We start from the raw sequence: 17,825 nt of genomic DNA, 5'->3' as shown, positions 1-17,825 counted from the left end.
CCCGATGCCACCTTCTTCCATTTGCTTTATTTCTCCTGCCGCTTGCCATTTCCTCTCCTAAACAAAGGAGGTTTATGCAAATATTAGGGTTTTTTGTCAGAGTCCGCCAGTATCAGCTTGTAGACCTTCTGACCTATTTCAACCAAACCTAACAGAGACGCAGAGCTTTTGGAAATCCAAGGTCTGTCAAGTTTCACGGCAAACAACGGCTGTATTAGAAAAGAAAAACCTTGTTAGTGCTCCGCCGAGGAGAAAGGCAGCGAAAGCTCAGCCCTTATCAGCACTGTTTGGCTTCCTTGGCAGCAGAGCATCGGTGGGCAGCTGGCCAGCCAGCACACGCATAGCCCTGAACCAGCCATAGCATGTGCTGCTCCGTGCCCAGACGGCAAGCCAATAAAAGTAGACTGGGGACATAGAAGGGAGCTTTGGATATATCAGGAGTCAGCCTCGGGGATAGAAGAGGAGAGGGGGCTGTGGATTTATTGCAGGTGAAGGTGAGGGGAATGTCTGACACCAATCCATAGAAGAACTGAGCTTAATTAACTCGCTGTTCATAGAAAAAAATAAAAATCTCCCTGAATGCGGTGAAACCTCCATAAAGCAAGTGCTGCGCTGGCTGAATAGCCTGTGTCTGTTTCCAGGTACAACATGCCTGGAACACCTCCTTATCTTTCAAAAACATGATGGTAATCTGTTAGCAGCTCTGCATTGTCTGCAGCGGGTATCTTCTCCGTTTTGCATTAGTGTTTATTTTGTGACCGGCTTCAATCTCAAATTGACGGAATTGGGGGAAAAAAAATATAAAAAAATAACCGAATAAGCTGCATGTCTGCTTCAAGCTGGGAAAATCCAAGGACAGACGAGGCAAGAGGGAGATTTCTGCGAGTCCACATCTATCATTCCGTCAGAAGGGCGAAATGATGGGAGAGGTGCCTCACCTGGCTCCTGAGAATACCGAGCCTGTTGAGATGGGATACGTGCCCAAGCCGCTGAATCACAACACCGACGTCACTGAGCGCAGAAACCGGCGTTTCAGTCTGGAAGAGGAGTGTGTCTCCGGAAAGCAAGCTGTCACGCTGGGGAGATGGGACCTCGGGTATAAGAGAAGTGGCCCGCGGTTGAGATATACGGGGATGGAATAAGGAAAAGTATCAAAAAGTGGAAGCAAAAAATGCCATAGCACCTCCGACAGACTTCCAGCAAAGCGGGAACAGACCTTTTCACCCCAAAAAAACCCAACCCATTAAACTCCCATCTTGTGGCTTCCCACTCGTGCTTCGGGGAACCTGCCGGGTTATCACCTCGAGGATCTCCACAGACAAAGTAGCGATGGGTTTCGCACGCTGATGGTTCCCCAGTCACACAGTGGCAGGCAACAGGCTCTAATTTACCTGTGGTGAGCCCAGGCATTTGCTTAAGCGCAGGAATTCAGTTATATTACATCATTACCACACCACAGGTGGTTAAAGCTGTGAAGAGTCTACCGAAGGCAGTGGCTAAAAGAAACAAAACCAAAAAACAAACCAAAAAACAACATGAGGGGAAAACCACTCTTTTAAGAGGCAGTGACGATAAGGGGGGGGGCCACTCTGGTGCCTTGAGGGGCCACCGGCAGCCCCAAGGCTGTTGCGGGCTTCAGGGAGGCTTTGTCTCGGAGTCACACCTGAGGGGACGGTGGGATGGCAGCCAGTCCCACGGCCTGAAGCTGTACGTGATGGCAGGAGACGAGGCCTCAGGCAGTTTAAATCTGTTTGGGGATGAGCAGAGGGGCCAGTGAGCAGGGCTGTGCCACCCCCGTGCCGTGACTATGGGGATCGAGGGGCGTCGTGCCCCTGAAGGGCCGCTATGGCTCCCCCTTCACACCACCCCTCTAAGAGGAGAGGTTTCACCCTCCCGTGTCCAAACAGCATTTAAACTTCCATTGAATTACGGCTTTGCTGGCCGTTTGAGGGCAGCCGGTTCCTGAGGGAATTTCTGGCGGGAAGGAGCGCACTACTTTTTCTCAGCTCCCACCCGCACCCGGCGCGGAAGGTTACGGGACGCCGGTCTCGGTGCGCGCCCACGCCGCCAGTGCGGCTGCGCGCCTACGGCTCACCCAAACCCCCGCTCCAATTCGCCCTCCCCGATCAACCGCCCCCAGCGGGCGCCTGGGGCGAGGAGTGACAGCCGACGCTGCCAATGAGCGGCGCCTCCCCGCCCCCGCCGCGCGCGGCACGCAGCCCCGCCCACCCTCCGCCGCGCGTCCCTCGCCTTATTTTTTATTTTTTTTTTCCGCCGCCGGCATCCGATTGGCGGCTCGATCCGCCAATCGGCGGCTGGGGCCGGGCCGCAGCGCCCACCGCCCAATCCTCGCTCGATCTTTCTCAACTGACGGGCGGCGCAGCCAATGAGATGCCCCCCTCCTCCCACCGGCGGGGGCGGGGGGCGGCGGCAGCCAATGGGTGCGGGGAGGGCGGGCGCGCAGGGGGGAAGGCAGCGCTGAGGGAGGAGGGCGGCCGCGCAGCTCGCCGAGGAAGAGGTTGGTCCCGGGGCGGTTTCGGCGGGCGGCCCGGCCGCGCCGCGGGGCAGCGGGGCCGGGGGAGGGGGGAACCGGGCGGCCGCTCGGCGGGAAGGGGGTGCCCCGCCGGGCCGTGTGCGGGGGGACACGGGGCCGGGCCTGGTGGCGGGGGCGCCTCCCCACGCCCTCCTCCCCCTTTGTTGTGGTGGGACGCTGCCGGCGATGAGGGCCCCGGCGGCGGGCCGGGGGTTGGGAAGGCCGCTCGCCCGGTCCCCGTGAGGGGAAGGTGAGGGGGGGGAAAGGTCGCTGTCACCCCTCCGTCGCCCACACGTCGGAATAGCCCCCCCCCAGGCGGGGCGGTGGAGTGTGGGAAGGGCTGGCTTGTGCCTCCCTGTGTGTGTCTGAGGTGGGGGGTGTGAGGGAAGGGGGAATAAAGTTCTGCTTCTCCTTCCTCGGCCCCATCCCTCTCTGCCCGGTCTTCTTTTCTTGCAGAGATCAGGTGTGCGAAACTCTGTGCCGGGGTGGTGGAGAAAGTTAGGAGCAAGTTGCAAAGCAGTTCCCCATCCCTGGAGGTGTTCAAGGCCAGGCTGGATGGGGCTTTGAGCAACCTGGTCTAGCGCGAGGTGTCCCTCCCGTCGCAGGGGGCTGGAACTGGGTGGTCTTGAAAGTCCCTTCCAACCCAGACCATTCTATGAAGCATTTAGGTTTGCAGACTTCACTTCAGCCAGTGCCCTTTTTTCTGTTCCTCTCCTAATCCAGAGCCTTGGATGTGAAATACACATTGGCTCCATGAGACACGTACATGTGAGATGAGTGTTTTTGTTCACATCATTTCTTTTAATGCTGTAGCTGTCTAGGCATTGTAAGATGTAAGATATAAACAAGCATAGTCTTTTAAGTGTTTCGTCTACCTAGGTAAGCACATCGGAGAAATTGTGTTGTGATAAATGGCAGTAGCTGGTGTTACTGCAGAGTTGTAGAGTTCCTATTTGTAATTTTTTGTGGGGAGTGGAGGGGAAGAGAAAAAGTGTGACACAGTATGGTCTTTTAGTCTTCACTCTGGGGAAATAAAAGAAGGAAAAAAAAAAAAAAGTGGGTGGGTAAAGAGCCCTTGTGATAGTCTTGGAGAGCTGTTGAATTGAACAGCTGGGATTCAGGCTGCAGCCTAGTCTCATGTCTTTTTGGTTGTCCGTTACAGTTTTTGACTACCAAAACAAACAATGCCTGTGTGTTGTGCTCTTTTCAAATACTTTACAAACAAGCGGATAGCATTAAGAAAAAGTTTTGCTCATTGTGTTTACCAAACAACTGTTTCTGAAAATGCTGCTAGTGAATTCTGCAACCTGTGTATGTTGTGTGTAGAGCTCCTGTTATCACCGTTCCTGGTTATAAACGAGTCAGATTCCATCTGTAGCAAGAAGTTTATAATGACAGCTTATTAGGAGACCGCACATAACAGCAGGTTTGTCTGTTCTTAAGTGTTCCTCTCTTAGCCTGGAGAGCTGTACTTTCAAACTGATTCATGACATTATTTCTGTGGGGGCTGGACTCTGTAGTGAGAGACTGATTAGTCTTTGCTCTGTTCTCCAGCCTGGAAAAAAAAAAAACAACTCTCCTGTTGTTAAGGCTTCTATTAGCAGAACGAGGTTGCTGTTTAGACTTTCTTATGCTTTATCGCAATGTTGGAGCTTGCATGGTGCATGAATAGATTTTTTTTTTTGGGATGTGTGTGTGTTTGTTCTGAGGCGTAGCTTTAAAACTTTAGCGTTTACAAACTGTAGTGAATTAGAGGGAAATGACGATATAAATAGAAGGGGGGTTTTTGAAGTCCCTTCCCCCCCCCATTTGTTTAGCACTATCATGATGAAAGATAGCAGTAGTTACAAATGCCTTTAAAAAGAGGAAGGGGAGGATCTCACTTAAGTTTAAACTTAACTCAAAGATGGATCTAAGCACATATTTAACAATATATTGGGCTGTTTAGTAGAGTAAGCTGGTATTTGATTGTTGTTCTACAGTTGTGTGGGGTAGACTCAGACTACACTGACAGTCACAGAAACAAAATTGTTTGAAGATCCATTTTTCTTTGTGGAAGAAGCTGTGTGTGTGTGTGTGTAATACAATTTTGGACAATAATTTGTCAACTTTCCTGAGGTTCTGTTTGGTGTTAAAAAGGAGAACACAATTCAAAAAATGAAGTTAAAAAAATTGGTTTCTTAACTGATCTCCTTTTCCTCCACCCAGAAGCTAGATTCACGAACGAAATCAAATCAGCTTGAATTACACAGTGAATCTCCAAATGAAAGGCCCTCCTGGGTCCTCCTCCATCTTCCTGTTCCACTTGATCTTTCAGAAGTGTTGAGCACCAGTTGATATAATTGAGTTTATTGGAGCTCAAAAAAAAAAAATCTCTGCTACTGAGAGCAGCTTTAAAAAACAGAACTTGTTTCCATCTCTCTAATCCCTTTCCCACAAAAGTACTGGGAGAACAGGCTTTGTAGTAGGTTCTGGATAACAATGAGTGTGAGCTCTGCTTGAGACTGAAGAGAATTCCTAAGTTTTGTTTGTATAAAGAACAGTACGCAAAGTTTTAATTATTATAAAAAGTATTCTAGAGTTTTCAAATGTATTCAACGCTGCCTTAATGATTGTGCATGTAAATGCCCTGTAATTGAAAGCATCCATTTATGGGCCTGACTTGCTAAGTGAGCTGTAAATTCTGCTTTTCAGATTGGATTTAATGACTTTTATCATAAAGCCACAAACTGGTTGTGAACTGTGCCGAGAGGCAAACAATGCCTAAGCTTACTTTGCCAAAATATTTGTAATTGTTGATTTGTTAAACTGAATTGCTGCAGGTCATGCGATGGGATTAGTTTTTTTGTAATGGAATGGAGAGTACAGGCAGCCCTGTGTTCAATACTCTCTGGGCTAGAAGAAATTGGCTACTGCAGAAAACCTTCCTAAACATTGCTCTCCACTTCCACTAGAGAAACTGTGTTGCAAACTGTAAGGCTTCATTCCAGATGACATTTTATTATGATTATATGTGTTTGACAGCCATAGTGTGAAGTAAGACCAAGAAGAGACTGTGAGAGAGCAGCTCCTGGGTCTCCTATCAGTTTAGTCTGGGCTGAAGCTTGATTTAATTACGCTGGAACAACACGAGCTTAACCTAAGACGCTCTTTGGTGCAGAGTGAACTCTGCTTATCAAGGGGGTGGACGGCTGGCCTGTTCGAAGAACACTTGCATTAGGGCTGTTTTGAAAGCGAACTTGCATTAGCTATTTGTTAAATGCAACTATTTATGGTTTAACAAAGTGGAGAAGCTGCTAAGTTATACAGTTAAAAAGTGAAACAGGTACTTGGGTAACTGATAATCAGTTCTGTGAATATTCTCGTCCGGTTCAGCCCAGGAGTATTTATTTTCTGAAATAATGAAACACTTGCCTGTTACACCTGGAAAATTGTTAGTCAAAACAAATGAGGTGAGAAGAGTTTAAACTGCTTTGGTTTGGAGTGCTTATTCTGTGCTTTTGCAGGGCTATTAAGGCCTTTTAGTTTTAAGGAGAAATACTGTGAGGTTGTTAATAATACTAAGTAGTAGAAGTTTGCAGCTCTTCAGAGACAGGTGGATTGGCTGACTGCAGGTTGTGGTAATTTTCCTCTCTTGTAATTTTAGGAGAGTTGCTAAAATACATCAGTCCTATTAGTAGTTTAATCAGAGGTCAGTAAAATTAACCTCTCCTCTTTCTCGTGTCTCCAGTTGCGTGCAGTTTTAGCATACTATGAATGCATGTGTTAATACAGTGTGCTAATTTTCTAATAGCAATATAGCTTTTCATTATTACATTTGTCTGTAATTTGCAGTAATCCTTAGTAACAGAAGAAGCATTGAGCTTCTGAAGCTTTCATAGCATCATGATCGTGCTTAGTTTAGCTCAGTGTATGAGAAACATGAGTTTTCTCATTTGATTCATAATCAAACTTCACGAAATGAGTGAGAGGAAGAAAGTCTACTTTCAAAGTAGGTGGGTAATTCTGTTTTCAATGAGCTATATAAAGATAATACAGTTATGCAGAGTTTCAAGATGCATTGCAATACTGGCATAATAAATATTAATGTGTAAATTGATTCTGTATATAGGCAGGTTACAAAATCCTCATTCTAAAGCTGACTCGGAGGAAGAATTTTCTCTGCTCCAGCCCTCCCAGATCAGAAGTAGCCTGCCTTGAACTTCATCGGCCTTCATCGGCTGGTATCAAAGCTGAACCGGGACCTTGGCTTTACTTCTCGGAGCTTTGGCCTGCGATCTGGCCAGATGGAGCCCCCTGGGAGGGAGCTCTTCAGAGCCACTCCCCACTGCTGGCCTAATTGGCTGGAAAGCTGAACTGGGGGGTGGATCTGAGGATGTTGCTCAGCAGGGCTGGATTCCCCTTCCCCCAGCTCTCCACCCCCACCTTCCCCAAAACAAAAAAAATCCAGGCACCCCAAAAACAGTGAGGGAGTACTCAAAGCTGTCCTACTCTGACCTGAATGTGAGGAAAGAAGGGTGGGCGCCATCTGAATTTCTCGTGTTCTTCAGAAAAGTATGTATGTGGCAGTAGGTTTGAGCCTCGCCAGTTATGTCAAAACTGGGCATCTTTAATACGTGTTTGTAGGGGAAGAAGAATGAATTGGTCCTTCTGGAATCTGAAATGGCAGTTTTTGGAGGGGTTGTGGGTGCAATAGAAGAAGTGAAATGTCTTGTCTTGTCTGTTCCACTGAGTGCGTTGACTAGAGCTTATTCTATCTGAAAGGGAAAAGACTGGCTTTGATTTTAGTTTGAACTTCATACGCAATTCAGGCTTCCTGCGAGTTGAGCTCATTAATACAGGGGAGAACTTTCTCAGATTCCGCTGAGAATAAACTGTCTCCTTGCTGTTTGCAATAACACAGCCTAAAGGATCCAGAAGCAGATCATAAATTAGTTTTGTTTTGCTTCTGTTCAATGAAAGATGAAATACTTGTTTTATCATTTCTGTGAGTCTTAATGACTTTGGGTAAATATGGGAGACATATGCGGTACTGCATAAGCTATGCCTTTTTAAACTTCAAGTCTCAATATTGTTTAGCCTAACAGTCTTGATACTGCCTTAAATAGACTGTGCTTCAATTAATGTTACTTTATTCTGAAGCCACTAATATTACAGGGATGCATGCAGAGGGAGAGGGTGGATATTCCCTCCTCTTCTAAAAGATGTGAAACATTGCGCCCTTGGTGAAATTGATACAGAATCTTGTCCAAATTCCGGGATTAATGGAAAAAAAAGCACCTTTTAAAAAAAAAAGATAATCACAAAAATGGGACTTAAAATATAGGGAGGAAATGAACTTGTAGATTGTCTCTCAAATGCCACAAATTATTTTCCTCGATCTTCTTTCCTCGGGAGCTTAACTTCTGTCCTCTTTATTCCAGAAGAGCTCTTGCAAATGAAATTCCTCTAAGCCAGAATACTTCTAGTAAAAGCAGGAGAGATCAGATTTCTTTATTTCAAGTTTAAGATGAATAAGCAGACTGATATGAAATATGTTGCATAAGGCTTTAGAATAAATTAGCCAGAAATCACTTGATATTTTTGGTAGCACCAGTGTGTTTATAGTATGTTCCAGACACTCAGGAAAGGAAAATTTCCCTTGAAGATTTTAGTCTGCTAGCATGATGCCCTTAAGGTTTTCTTCATCTTTTATGCTTAGTTATTGCTGGGATCATGGGCTTAATATTTAATACTTGTTCCAGAGAACCACAGTAGAATGGAATAATAGCAGACATGACTCAAACTGTGACTTCAAAAGTTGCCAACTATGACACTGTTTGACCAACTATAGAAACATGTGTGCATCAGGAGGCAGAGATACACTATGGGGGCAGAGATGAAACAAATACCACCAAAATTAGGCAATTTGTAAATTTTCCAGTATTAATCTGTTGGGAATAACAACACGTGCTCACTATGTTCCAGCAATCCAAAGCAACACTTGTACCTCTCTGGTAAAAAGAGTGAGTATACTCCTTGAGTGTTCAAAGCTGCAGTTTTAAGGCACAATCCAGGGAACGTGGAAAGGGATAAAACAGCGGAAGTTTTCAGCTCTGTATCTCACTGCTGCCTTGATGCCAGTAGTTCAACTATAGTTGAGCTCAGAAAGGGGTCTCGAAAATCTCCCTGTGGTTACTCACAGAGTCCCAAGATGTTGGTGTGTTGTAGTGGGAATGGTACACAGGAAGGTAAATGATCAGACTTGATGTTCTTGAGGTTGTGACGTTGGGCCTCAGTAGAAGACAGTGATCCGAGGAGAGGCAGCGCAAAGAGTAAGCGATGGCAAAGCACATTTAAAGTCCTGAAAAGCAAAGGCCGTAAATGAATACTTAGTTTTTAGAGGTGGTTGGCTGTAAGCTACAAGGAAATCACAAAAACTATATCGCAAGGAAGAAGGGATGTTACATATTTAACGTATTTGATCTGCAGCCATTTTAAGCTGTGTGGAAATGTTTCTTGCAGCGTTGGTGAAGACTGTGCGTTTGGGGAAAAAGCATTTTATGTGTTTTTATAGATGAAGAAAGTGAACAAGGAAAAAGACCAGAGGAATGTTTTTAGCAAGAGGCTGCTGTCAACAGTGACAGTGTATGAGAGGATGGTTCTCGAGGAACAAAGATCAAAACTCCTTATATTACTGTATCAGTTTGAAGGCAAAAGTTACAGCTGATGAATTGAAATGGGATTTGCTGGTGAAAAATGAGCTGCAGCACTGACTCCTAAACCCATTAGTATAAACATGGTGTCTGAGACTGTCTAGGTGGATACAGTTAGAACACAACACAAATTAGGGCTCCTCATTTTTATTTGAGCTTCTGCTAGATGTTCAGCTGCAGACATGTGCTGTTTGCCTCCTATCTCCAAATTCCTCCGGTGTAGATTTCTGGGTTTGTACTTTTAATGAAGATGTTGAGAGCTTTAGGATAGTATGACCAAAGAGATAAGTGAAAAGATAACCATAGACTGATACAATTTTTCTGTGGTCTCTAGATCAGTCCTTATGTAGTGTCTTCGAGTACTTGTAATTTAATTGAAGGAGTAAAGCTCTTTTAGGGCTTGGCATCTGTCCAAAGGAACTTCCCAAACCGTATGAGCTGTGTTCAGATACTTTGTTTGTGATAAAAGGCTGATAGGCTCTATTTGAGGGAGGGACGGGATTCAAGTGTACAGAATCATGAGGCTTGTGGACGAGATGAATGCAAACAGTTCTTAAGTGGAGCTTGCAGTGGTAGAACAAGGGCTGCTTTCTGATGGTAAGAAGAGATCAAATTAAAACAGCTAAAAGTACTTCTTTAGGCAGTGGGCAGTTAAACTCTGGTGCTGTCTGCCACAAGAGGTTGTGGAGGCAGGTTCAAAAAGTGGTTAGATGAGTTTTGTGGACAACAGGTCCATAAACGGCTCCTAAAAGGGAACAGGTAGGAATGTAGCCTTTAATTTCCTGCTGTAACAGTTTAAGATGCTGAAGGATTACGAGGAAAATGGGCTACATAAAACAGCCAGGCTCATGTGCTTTCCTTGAGTAGCGTATCCTTTTGCTACCTTTGGAGACAGAGCGCTAGCCTAGATGCACTGACCCAGTAGGGTATTTCGTATTAATTTCTCTATTGCTTTTTCCTTGCCTAGTTTGCGTTTATCAAAATTGCTCAGAATTCAGCTTTGCACTTTGCAGTGCCTCCTCTAGGCTTGGAGCAGAGTGCCACTTTTGCATAAATTAAACTGGCTGAAATATCCTCCTATGAGTACTCCTCGCAATCAGCTGAAACATTAAGCTGAATGAAGTCCTGTCCTACTTGTGTCACATTGTCTCTGCTCAGCCTTTGAAAGATCCGGGGCCGCTACTGGAATAACTTAATGAAATTCTTATTGATACTCCTGGCAAATCCCTGACATGGCAAAACAATGGGTAGAAGGAAGAAGTTTAAGCCTCCCAGACTCTTAGTCTGCAGCTGGGGTGCACGTTGTGTGGTTTTTTTAAATAGCTGCTAAGCTGTAATAATCGTTGTAATAAAGGGCTCTTTAAGCATGTTCCTTTGTGTGGTTTGGGTTTGTTTTTTGTTTTTTTACAGCTAATTTTCACAGGGGTAGCAGATCAACCTGTGCTACAGAAACTGTATGGGCAAACATCTTTAAGGGAACTGGTTAAAACGAAGTATAATATCTGGAAACTTCTCATTAGTTAGGTCTGAGCTGACAGTCTTTTGGAAATGGGAAAAGAAAGATTTATTTTTTTTTTTTTTGTTCTTGAGTATGTCAAAATAGTATGAGAGTTCAAATAAAAGGAATAACTGAAATGAATGGGGTTTCTAAATTCTTCCCTGCTGCAAGACTTAAATCGCTCAATGTGCATTTGAAGCAGAAAGGCAAATCTTAGTTTAAAAAAAACCCAAACAAACAACAAAGTACCAGAGCATACAGAAAATGATATATAGATCAGTGTTATGTCTTAAGGGAGAGAATAGTGCAAAATTGGACACCTCATCACGAGGGGTATTGTAAAGCTGAAAAATAAGATAAAAGCATGGAGAATGTTTAGAGGGCCTGGAAGAATAGGCAATTTACCTTCATGGTAAATGAGACCCTGCTGAAGTGTGTGTGTCTTATAAGGCTGACAATCAAAGGAGTATTCTGGGGCATAGAAAGGTGTCAAAATTGAAGCTAAAGAACAGGAAATACGTATATTATGTGTCAGTGAGCTCAGTAAACGGGAGAATTATTGGTGTGTGGATAAGCAACAATACTGGTACTTGGTTGCCTAAGTCTGTCAACGTTGAATTTAGTGTTCAGATATTACACCATCAATTGCTGGTGTTTAAAATGGGATCTTTGCAGCAAAATTGGCTATCTTTTTTGGTTGGTGAGTCTTTCTGAATTTTTTGCGTATGCCTCTGAAGCATCTAATGTTGGCCTTGCTCAAAACTTGAAGTCTTTTTTTTATAAAGCTCTGAGTGACTGCCATTCTCTGTTTCAGAAACCTAGTGTGAGCATTTCTTAAAACAGCAGAGGCTATGGAAGCCTCCTGTTTTATCCCTGGAGCTACTCACTCTACTGCATAAGGGGTCTAATGTTTTCACTCCTGAAATAAATTAACTAAATTGAAGTATGTGCCCGGGTATGTACTTTTGTATGATGTTGACATCAAGTACTTACAGTTCTGTGTGTGAGCCACTGCAACTGGTTAACCTGAAAGAGAACTAACTCGGCAAAGAAAAACCGTTGATCAGTTTTTATTTGGTTATCCAAATAAAGGATTGCTTTCTCTAAAGAATAATGCTCTGTGGAAAGGTATTAGTGGTGGTGCCACAGGAAAGAAAGGAAGGAGACCTGGGCTTCCTGTGGCAGGAAGCTGTTACATTGGCTTGGTTCCCTCTGAAACCGTACCCCAAGTGTCCTATTCAGTGTTTAATTTGAAAAAATGTTGGATATTGAGTTTATTTTTCTTGTGTTCACTGCAGCCAGTGTGCCAGTGCAATGCTTTTGCAGCCTGCAGAACCTGCAGCCTGAAATAGTGGGGACAATTCTGTAATAATTTAATATTACTGAAAGAATGAAAGTTCTTTTCACATTATAGTCTTGTGTGAAAATGAATGCTTTGACTTTTTACCGAGGCTTCTACTGACAGGACAAGGGGCAGTGGTTTTAAATTGAAAGATAGTAGATTTAGATTGGATATAAGGAAGAAATTTTATATGATGAGGGTGGTGAGACACTGGCACAGGTTGCCCAGAGAACTTGTAGATGGCCCATTGTTGGAAGTGTTGAAAGTCAGGTTGGATGGGGCTTTGAGCAACCTGGTCTAGTGGAAGGTGTCCCTGCCCATCGCCGGGGAACTGAAATTCGATGATCTTTAAGGTCCTTTCCAACGCAAACCATCCTATGATTCTCTGATTTAGGATACGTTATTTTGAATCACTTGCATAAAGTTACCAATGTTAAACTTGAGTCCTTGTTAATTGGAACTTCTGCCTCCTTGACCCCAGAAAACTACAATTCTTGTCATATTTTTAGGTGCTCGCAGAAGCTGCTTCATGGAGGTATAATTTAGTTGAAACTCAAATGTCATTCCTACTGAATGTTGTGTTTTGTGGAAGTTGAAAAGCTATGATTTAAAGTTACCTGTAGAATATAATTTAGTGTTTGTTGACTTGTTGGTCCTCACTGAAACCGCAAAGACATGACAAGGCATAAATTAGCCATGAATAGTGTAGCCTGAAGTATCCCAAATCAACCATGCTGTTTTGCAGATGGGAAATTTCAGTAAGATGAAGTTGATATATTTTGGATAGAAGTGAGGAGTGCGCCTGTACGGAATGGAGAGGCGTCTAAGCTGTCTTTGAAAGCTCAAATTGAGTAGCCTGAAGGTAATGTTAGCTCTTAGCTAAAACCAGGTATTTTCCATTGATTGAGCTAACTTGTACAGCTTGGAAATAAGGTGACTTTCTGCAGTTCAAATACCCATTTGCTGCCTGGAAATAAGGTGTGTTTTGACTTCAGTGCCACGCTTCTAGCCATAGGACCATTATGTCCTCAAGCAATTTCTAACAGCTGTCTGCCTGAAAAAACATGGTTGATTTGGGGCTTACGCTTTAATACCTAAAACTAGCCTAATAGAACTTGCAAAAACAAGGTGTTTTGTTTTTTTTTTTTCCTAAATGGCTATAATTTCTCTTTTAAATGATTTGAAGTGCAAATTGCAGTGAATGCTAAACATAGCCTAAGTTTCAGCATCACTTCTAATCTTTCATTTTTATATAAACATCCTGATCAGGTAGTTGACACTGAATGAAAGACTATCAAAATTGAAAGCAGACAGTTCTACTACTCAGGTGCCTGCAAACTAAGATTTTAATTATCCTTCCATGAAGTTTGAAAGACTTGATGATTTTAAGTACTGCCAGTTGAGAAGATTCCTTATCTGTAGGCCATTGAACTAGAAAGACGGGAATAAGCTTATTACCAAACTTATGACTGAATTTCAAATCTGTGCCCCCAGAGGAACAAAATTGGTAGTTATTAAAAACATGACAAACAAAATGAGAAAAGGCTTGTGAAATGGCTGGCTGTTGGAAGACTTCTGTCAAGCTGTAATGACTAAATGACATTCCAAACACAATTTTGCTTGCTAAATTAATTTGGAGACGGGCAGAATGTGTGTATATGTGTATGCAATTTGTCAATCACTTGTGGAAAATTTTAATAAATGACTAAAACCAGCCAGCCTAGGTGCAAAGCTAGGCTCGAGTTAACTTCTGTGTTTTCTGGAGTTGACTTGAGGAAAATTAAATGTCTGATCCAACAGTAACCTTAGTGCGTGCTATCTGTTGAAGGCTCTGCAGCAAACTTGCTTTTTAACTTTATGGATGAAGTAGCTAACCGTAATGGAGACTACTTCTGAACTATTATCTCTCTTATTTTGGGATGCGATGTCCTATGGCATTTGGTAATGAGAGATCCTAAGCAAAATTTTTGTTTCATGTGAAACCTCAGTGCTAATGTGTCTGTTTTGGTTTGTGTTTTTAGGGATCAGACGGGAATCTCTAATTTATTACTTGCTGAGTGTTCTGTCTGGTGAAAGTCATGTCATCCATATTGCCATTCACTCCACCAGTTGTGAAGAGACTTCTGGGGTGGAAAAAATCTGCTGGTGGCTCTGGAGGGGCTGGTGGTGGTGAGCAGAATGGTCAGGAGGAAAAGTGGTGTGAAAAAGCAGTGAAAAGCTTGGTCAAGAAGCTAAAGAAAACAGGACAGCTGGATGAGCTTGAGAAGGCAATTACCACTCAGAATTGCAATACAAAATGTGTGACGATACCAAGGTAAGTGCTGTTGTGTTTGAAATCGTTGCAACCACTTAAGAAATGACTAAATGGATGTTTAGGCTGTCCTGTGAACAAGTGACTAAAAAATATCAGTTGCATGCTTTTGATTCTTTAAAAATTCTTTAAAACCTGTTTTGGTTTTGTATGGTGCTTGCCTACAACTGAATCACATGCTTTAAGTCACAATTGCTAATAATAACTTCACATTTCAATTTTCATTACTACGTGGATTCCAATTTGTACATATTCCGGTGGTGCCTAGAGCAGCTCTTAGTTTGTAGCACTGCCTTATGCTTTTATTTAATAACCCTGTCTATAATTGGAGGGGCATACTTGAACCTACATTTCCACTTAAAAAACCAAAAAAGACTAGTTTTTCCTTGGTCAACACTTCAGTCATCTATTTGCAATTGTATACGGTAGTTTCATTTAAGTTGTGCAAGCTGCATCCAGTCTCCCTTTCAAAGGGGAATTTTATCTTTGGAGACAGGGTGTCTGAAGACCAGTTTATTTACTGTAATTATTATTTGTTAATGAAAGTGCTTTTTGTTTGATAAACTGGAGTACTTCTAGAACTGCTCTTCCGCTCCTGATGCGTATATACATTTAGGTGAACGACTTGCATTCTACCCCTTTGACTTTCTCAACTTAATTCATAGCAACTGCTGTGCGAGAGGCAAGGGTTATGTTTGTAAGTATAATGCAGTATGCTCTCAATTCGTGTCGTACGGAGTTCCCATTAAGGTGCATGTCTAAGCTCATTATGTGAGACATAAGTATCAAAATCAGTTCACAGGTGTGTTTTTTCTATGAAAAAGGTAGAGAATCTGATGGCACGGGAATATTCTGGGCACTTAGCCCCTCGTACTTAAAATAACTTCTAGGGGAGAGAAACCGCATCTGGTTTATGACCTTCATTTCTGTATTAGAGCGTTCATCCCAGCTACTTTTAAGCTTTGTATTAATCATAGCACAAACTAGTTTTGACTGGTGTCAGTAATGATTTCCACATATCAAATGTGTTATAGTTGTTATCTGATAATGGTTTTAGTATTCTCTTTTAGATTTGACACAGCTTTTTGGGAAAAGCATGAGTATGCTCTGAAAGAATGACTACTCTAATTCTGTTTTTTCTATTCACACTTTATTTCTAATGCTGCCCTCTGCTTGTGTTTTCTTCCCCAGAGCAGTCCCCAAATTCTCTGGGTTTCCCTTCTGCTTTCTCCCTTTTGCCAGATGGAAAACAATAAGAAATAAAATACTAGTACTTTCTTGTCTTTGTGTATTTTGGTAGACTAAGACTGGAACCTGCAGGGATAAGTATTTCTTGACTTGACGTGAGATGACTGTATGTGTTTAGGAAGCCTTCACCATGACAAAGACAAAATGCTTAATTGGAAGGCGTTTCATATGACAAAAGCGAAATATGCCACACACAGAGATTCACTTGGTATAAAACGAGTATCTAACTTTTAGAGCTCTTAGAGAGACTTTCTAAAGCTGTCCTGACAGGTTAAACATTGGTACTTCAGAAGAATAGCTGTTCAAATTTAATTTTGAAGATGATGTTAGAAGATACAAACAGTATGCGCGTTTATCATTGTTATCCTAGTCTACTAGTCATCTGTATTTGAGTATCTCCTCCTGCATGGGTGACCTTTTATGTTCAAGTAGGCATAGTAAATAACTCTTTACAACAGAATACGAAGCTCTGTCAGACTCTGTATAGCCTTTGTGTTGTGACCAGAGGTTCTTGCTGGGCTGTGATGTGCTGTTCTCATCCATCCTTCAGTCAGCTGTAAAAAGGATGGGACGCAGGTTTCACTGAACTACCTTAGGAGTAAGCTTGTAGCTAGAGAGCTCTTCGAGTAGCGTTGTCTATTACACAAGGTTTAAAATTAAACTAAGAAATGGCTTGCTGTTAAGGGGTGAGATGATATCAGGGTTGCCGGCAGTGCTACACAGAATTCTTGAGTTTCATAGTTGGCTTTTGGACTGTTGATATTATTTCACTTTGACAGCAGTAGTCTGGGTTCCCAAGAAAGAACAAATGTCAACTCAGTACTGTAATGACTTCTGGAGATTCTTGTTCTTGGATTTAGTAAGTTAATGAAAGCGCTGCTTGAGACCCACTTTAGTGAATGTCTTAAAGATCTGCAAATCAGCAGGGTTAAATAATAAAATGCTGAATTTGAAACTTTCTTTTTTCTTCGGAGTCAGCAGGAAGTTTGAGGTGCCAAGCTGCTGAGATGCAGTTCTGATGTGACAGCTGGGCCAACTTTCCAAATGTTCTTTTGTGTGCAGGGAGGGGTTTTGTGTTTGGGTTTCTGTAGTGTATTTTTCTTTTTTTTTTTTTAAACTATCTTTGGATTTAAATTCTTTTTAACTCGGTGTAGATATTTACGCGTGTTGTGGGATGCTTCTGTTGACAACTGTGGCCATTATTCCTTCAACAGAAGTTTCAGTCATGGCTCCACAAGTTTCTGGTCCCCTTGGAGATTTCCAGAGAGTTTGCTACTACTCCAGAGAGTGTATTTTTCACCGAAGCAACTAAACACCTACAAACTTTTCTCAAATCTGAGAGCAGCTTGGACAAAAGTCGAATTCAGTTGCCTCTTCAGAAATCTGCGTGTACTTCATGTCATTGATAATCCTGCCGCGATTAGGATTGCTCTGTTTCTGTGCTGTTTGTCAAGGTGACTACATACTGAGTGAGGCCGATACTGCGTGTGCTATGCAAAAGCTGCTCATGTGGTAATTAACAGAACTTCTTACGCAGACTTATAGAGGTTCCGAGAAAGCAGAAGCAAACAGATGGAGTGGGTGTTGGCATCGCACAGCAGGGATGCTTAGCTCTTCATAAGTGGGTCAGTAATCTAGAGCAGAGGCTAAATAAGTACAGAGGTCCTTTTGACACTAGCCCGCTAAGTAATTTGTAGTTATCTTGCTGAATCCTCCCAGCAAGCCAGTGGGATTCTAATCGCATAATCCCTGTGTATCCTGAAACTACATGTTGGCACGTGAGTTCACTTTTCTAAAATACGGACTGAATTCGGTAGAATTAAAGATCCTGTCTTTATGCTTTCCCTTGCAGTTCTGACGCAAAGGGAGCACAAGAAGCAGTCAGTGAAGAAAGAGAGCACGAGCATCCGTTTATATAAGTCATCTTCTAATGGAGCAGTTTCTTTCTTACTAGCATGGATCCTTCTGTTGAAATGAATACTTCATAACTAGTGATAGCTGAAACCCAAGCCTTTAACAAACCAAACCATGCCATGTAATGAATAGTCAACTGGCAAATTCATAGTCTCTCTTCATTATTTAAAAAAAAATCACTCTGGTGGTGACAGTACAGAATATTGGAATCCAAAGTAGGGAAACACAAATCAGTAGTTTCAGTGTTGCTCTGTTTGGTGTGATCAGCTGTGTGGTTTTTCTGT

The 17,825-nt window shown here is 42.8% G+C and overlaps 1 protein-coding gene across 3 annotated transcripts in view; it reads left to right on the top strand.

Moving 5' to 3' along the window:
• Positions 1-2,446: 2,446 nt before the first annotated feature.
• LOC128902618 (mothers against decapentaplegic homolog 2) overlaps positions 2,447-17,825 on the top strand; it is a 52,877-nt gene continuing 37,498 nt past the window's right edge. The window contains exons 1-2 of one of the 3 annotated variants that reach the window (XM_054185913.1): positions 2,447-2,518; positions 14,090-14,382. In XM_054185913.1, the coding sequence (XP_054041888.1) occupies positions 14,147-14,382 (236 nt within the window). In that variant the 5' untranslated portion in view covers positions 2,447-2,518; positions 14,090-14,146. Of the gene's footprint in view, positions 2,519-10,881; positions 11,682-14,089; positions 14,383-17,825 lie in introns of those variants that run through there. The other 2 variants (XM_054185914.1, XM_054185912.1) reach the window with 2 other exon arrangements.

The sequence above is a fragment of the Rissa tridactyla genome, chromosome Z (assembly GCF_028500815.1).
Source record: "Rissa tridactyla isolate bRisTri1 chromosome Z, bRisTri1.patW.cur.20221130, whole genome shotgun sequence".
Classification (NCBI taxonomy): domain Eukaryota; kingdom Metazoa; phylum Chordata; class Aves; order Charadriiformes; family Laridae; genus Rissa; species Rissa tridactyla.
Note: the sequence above shows the minus strand (reverse complement) of the source record. Positions and strands in the feature narration are given on the sequence as shown.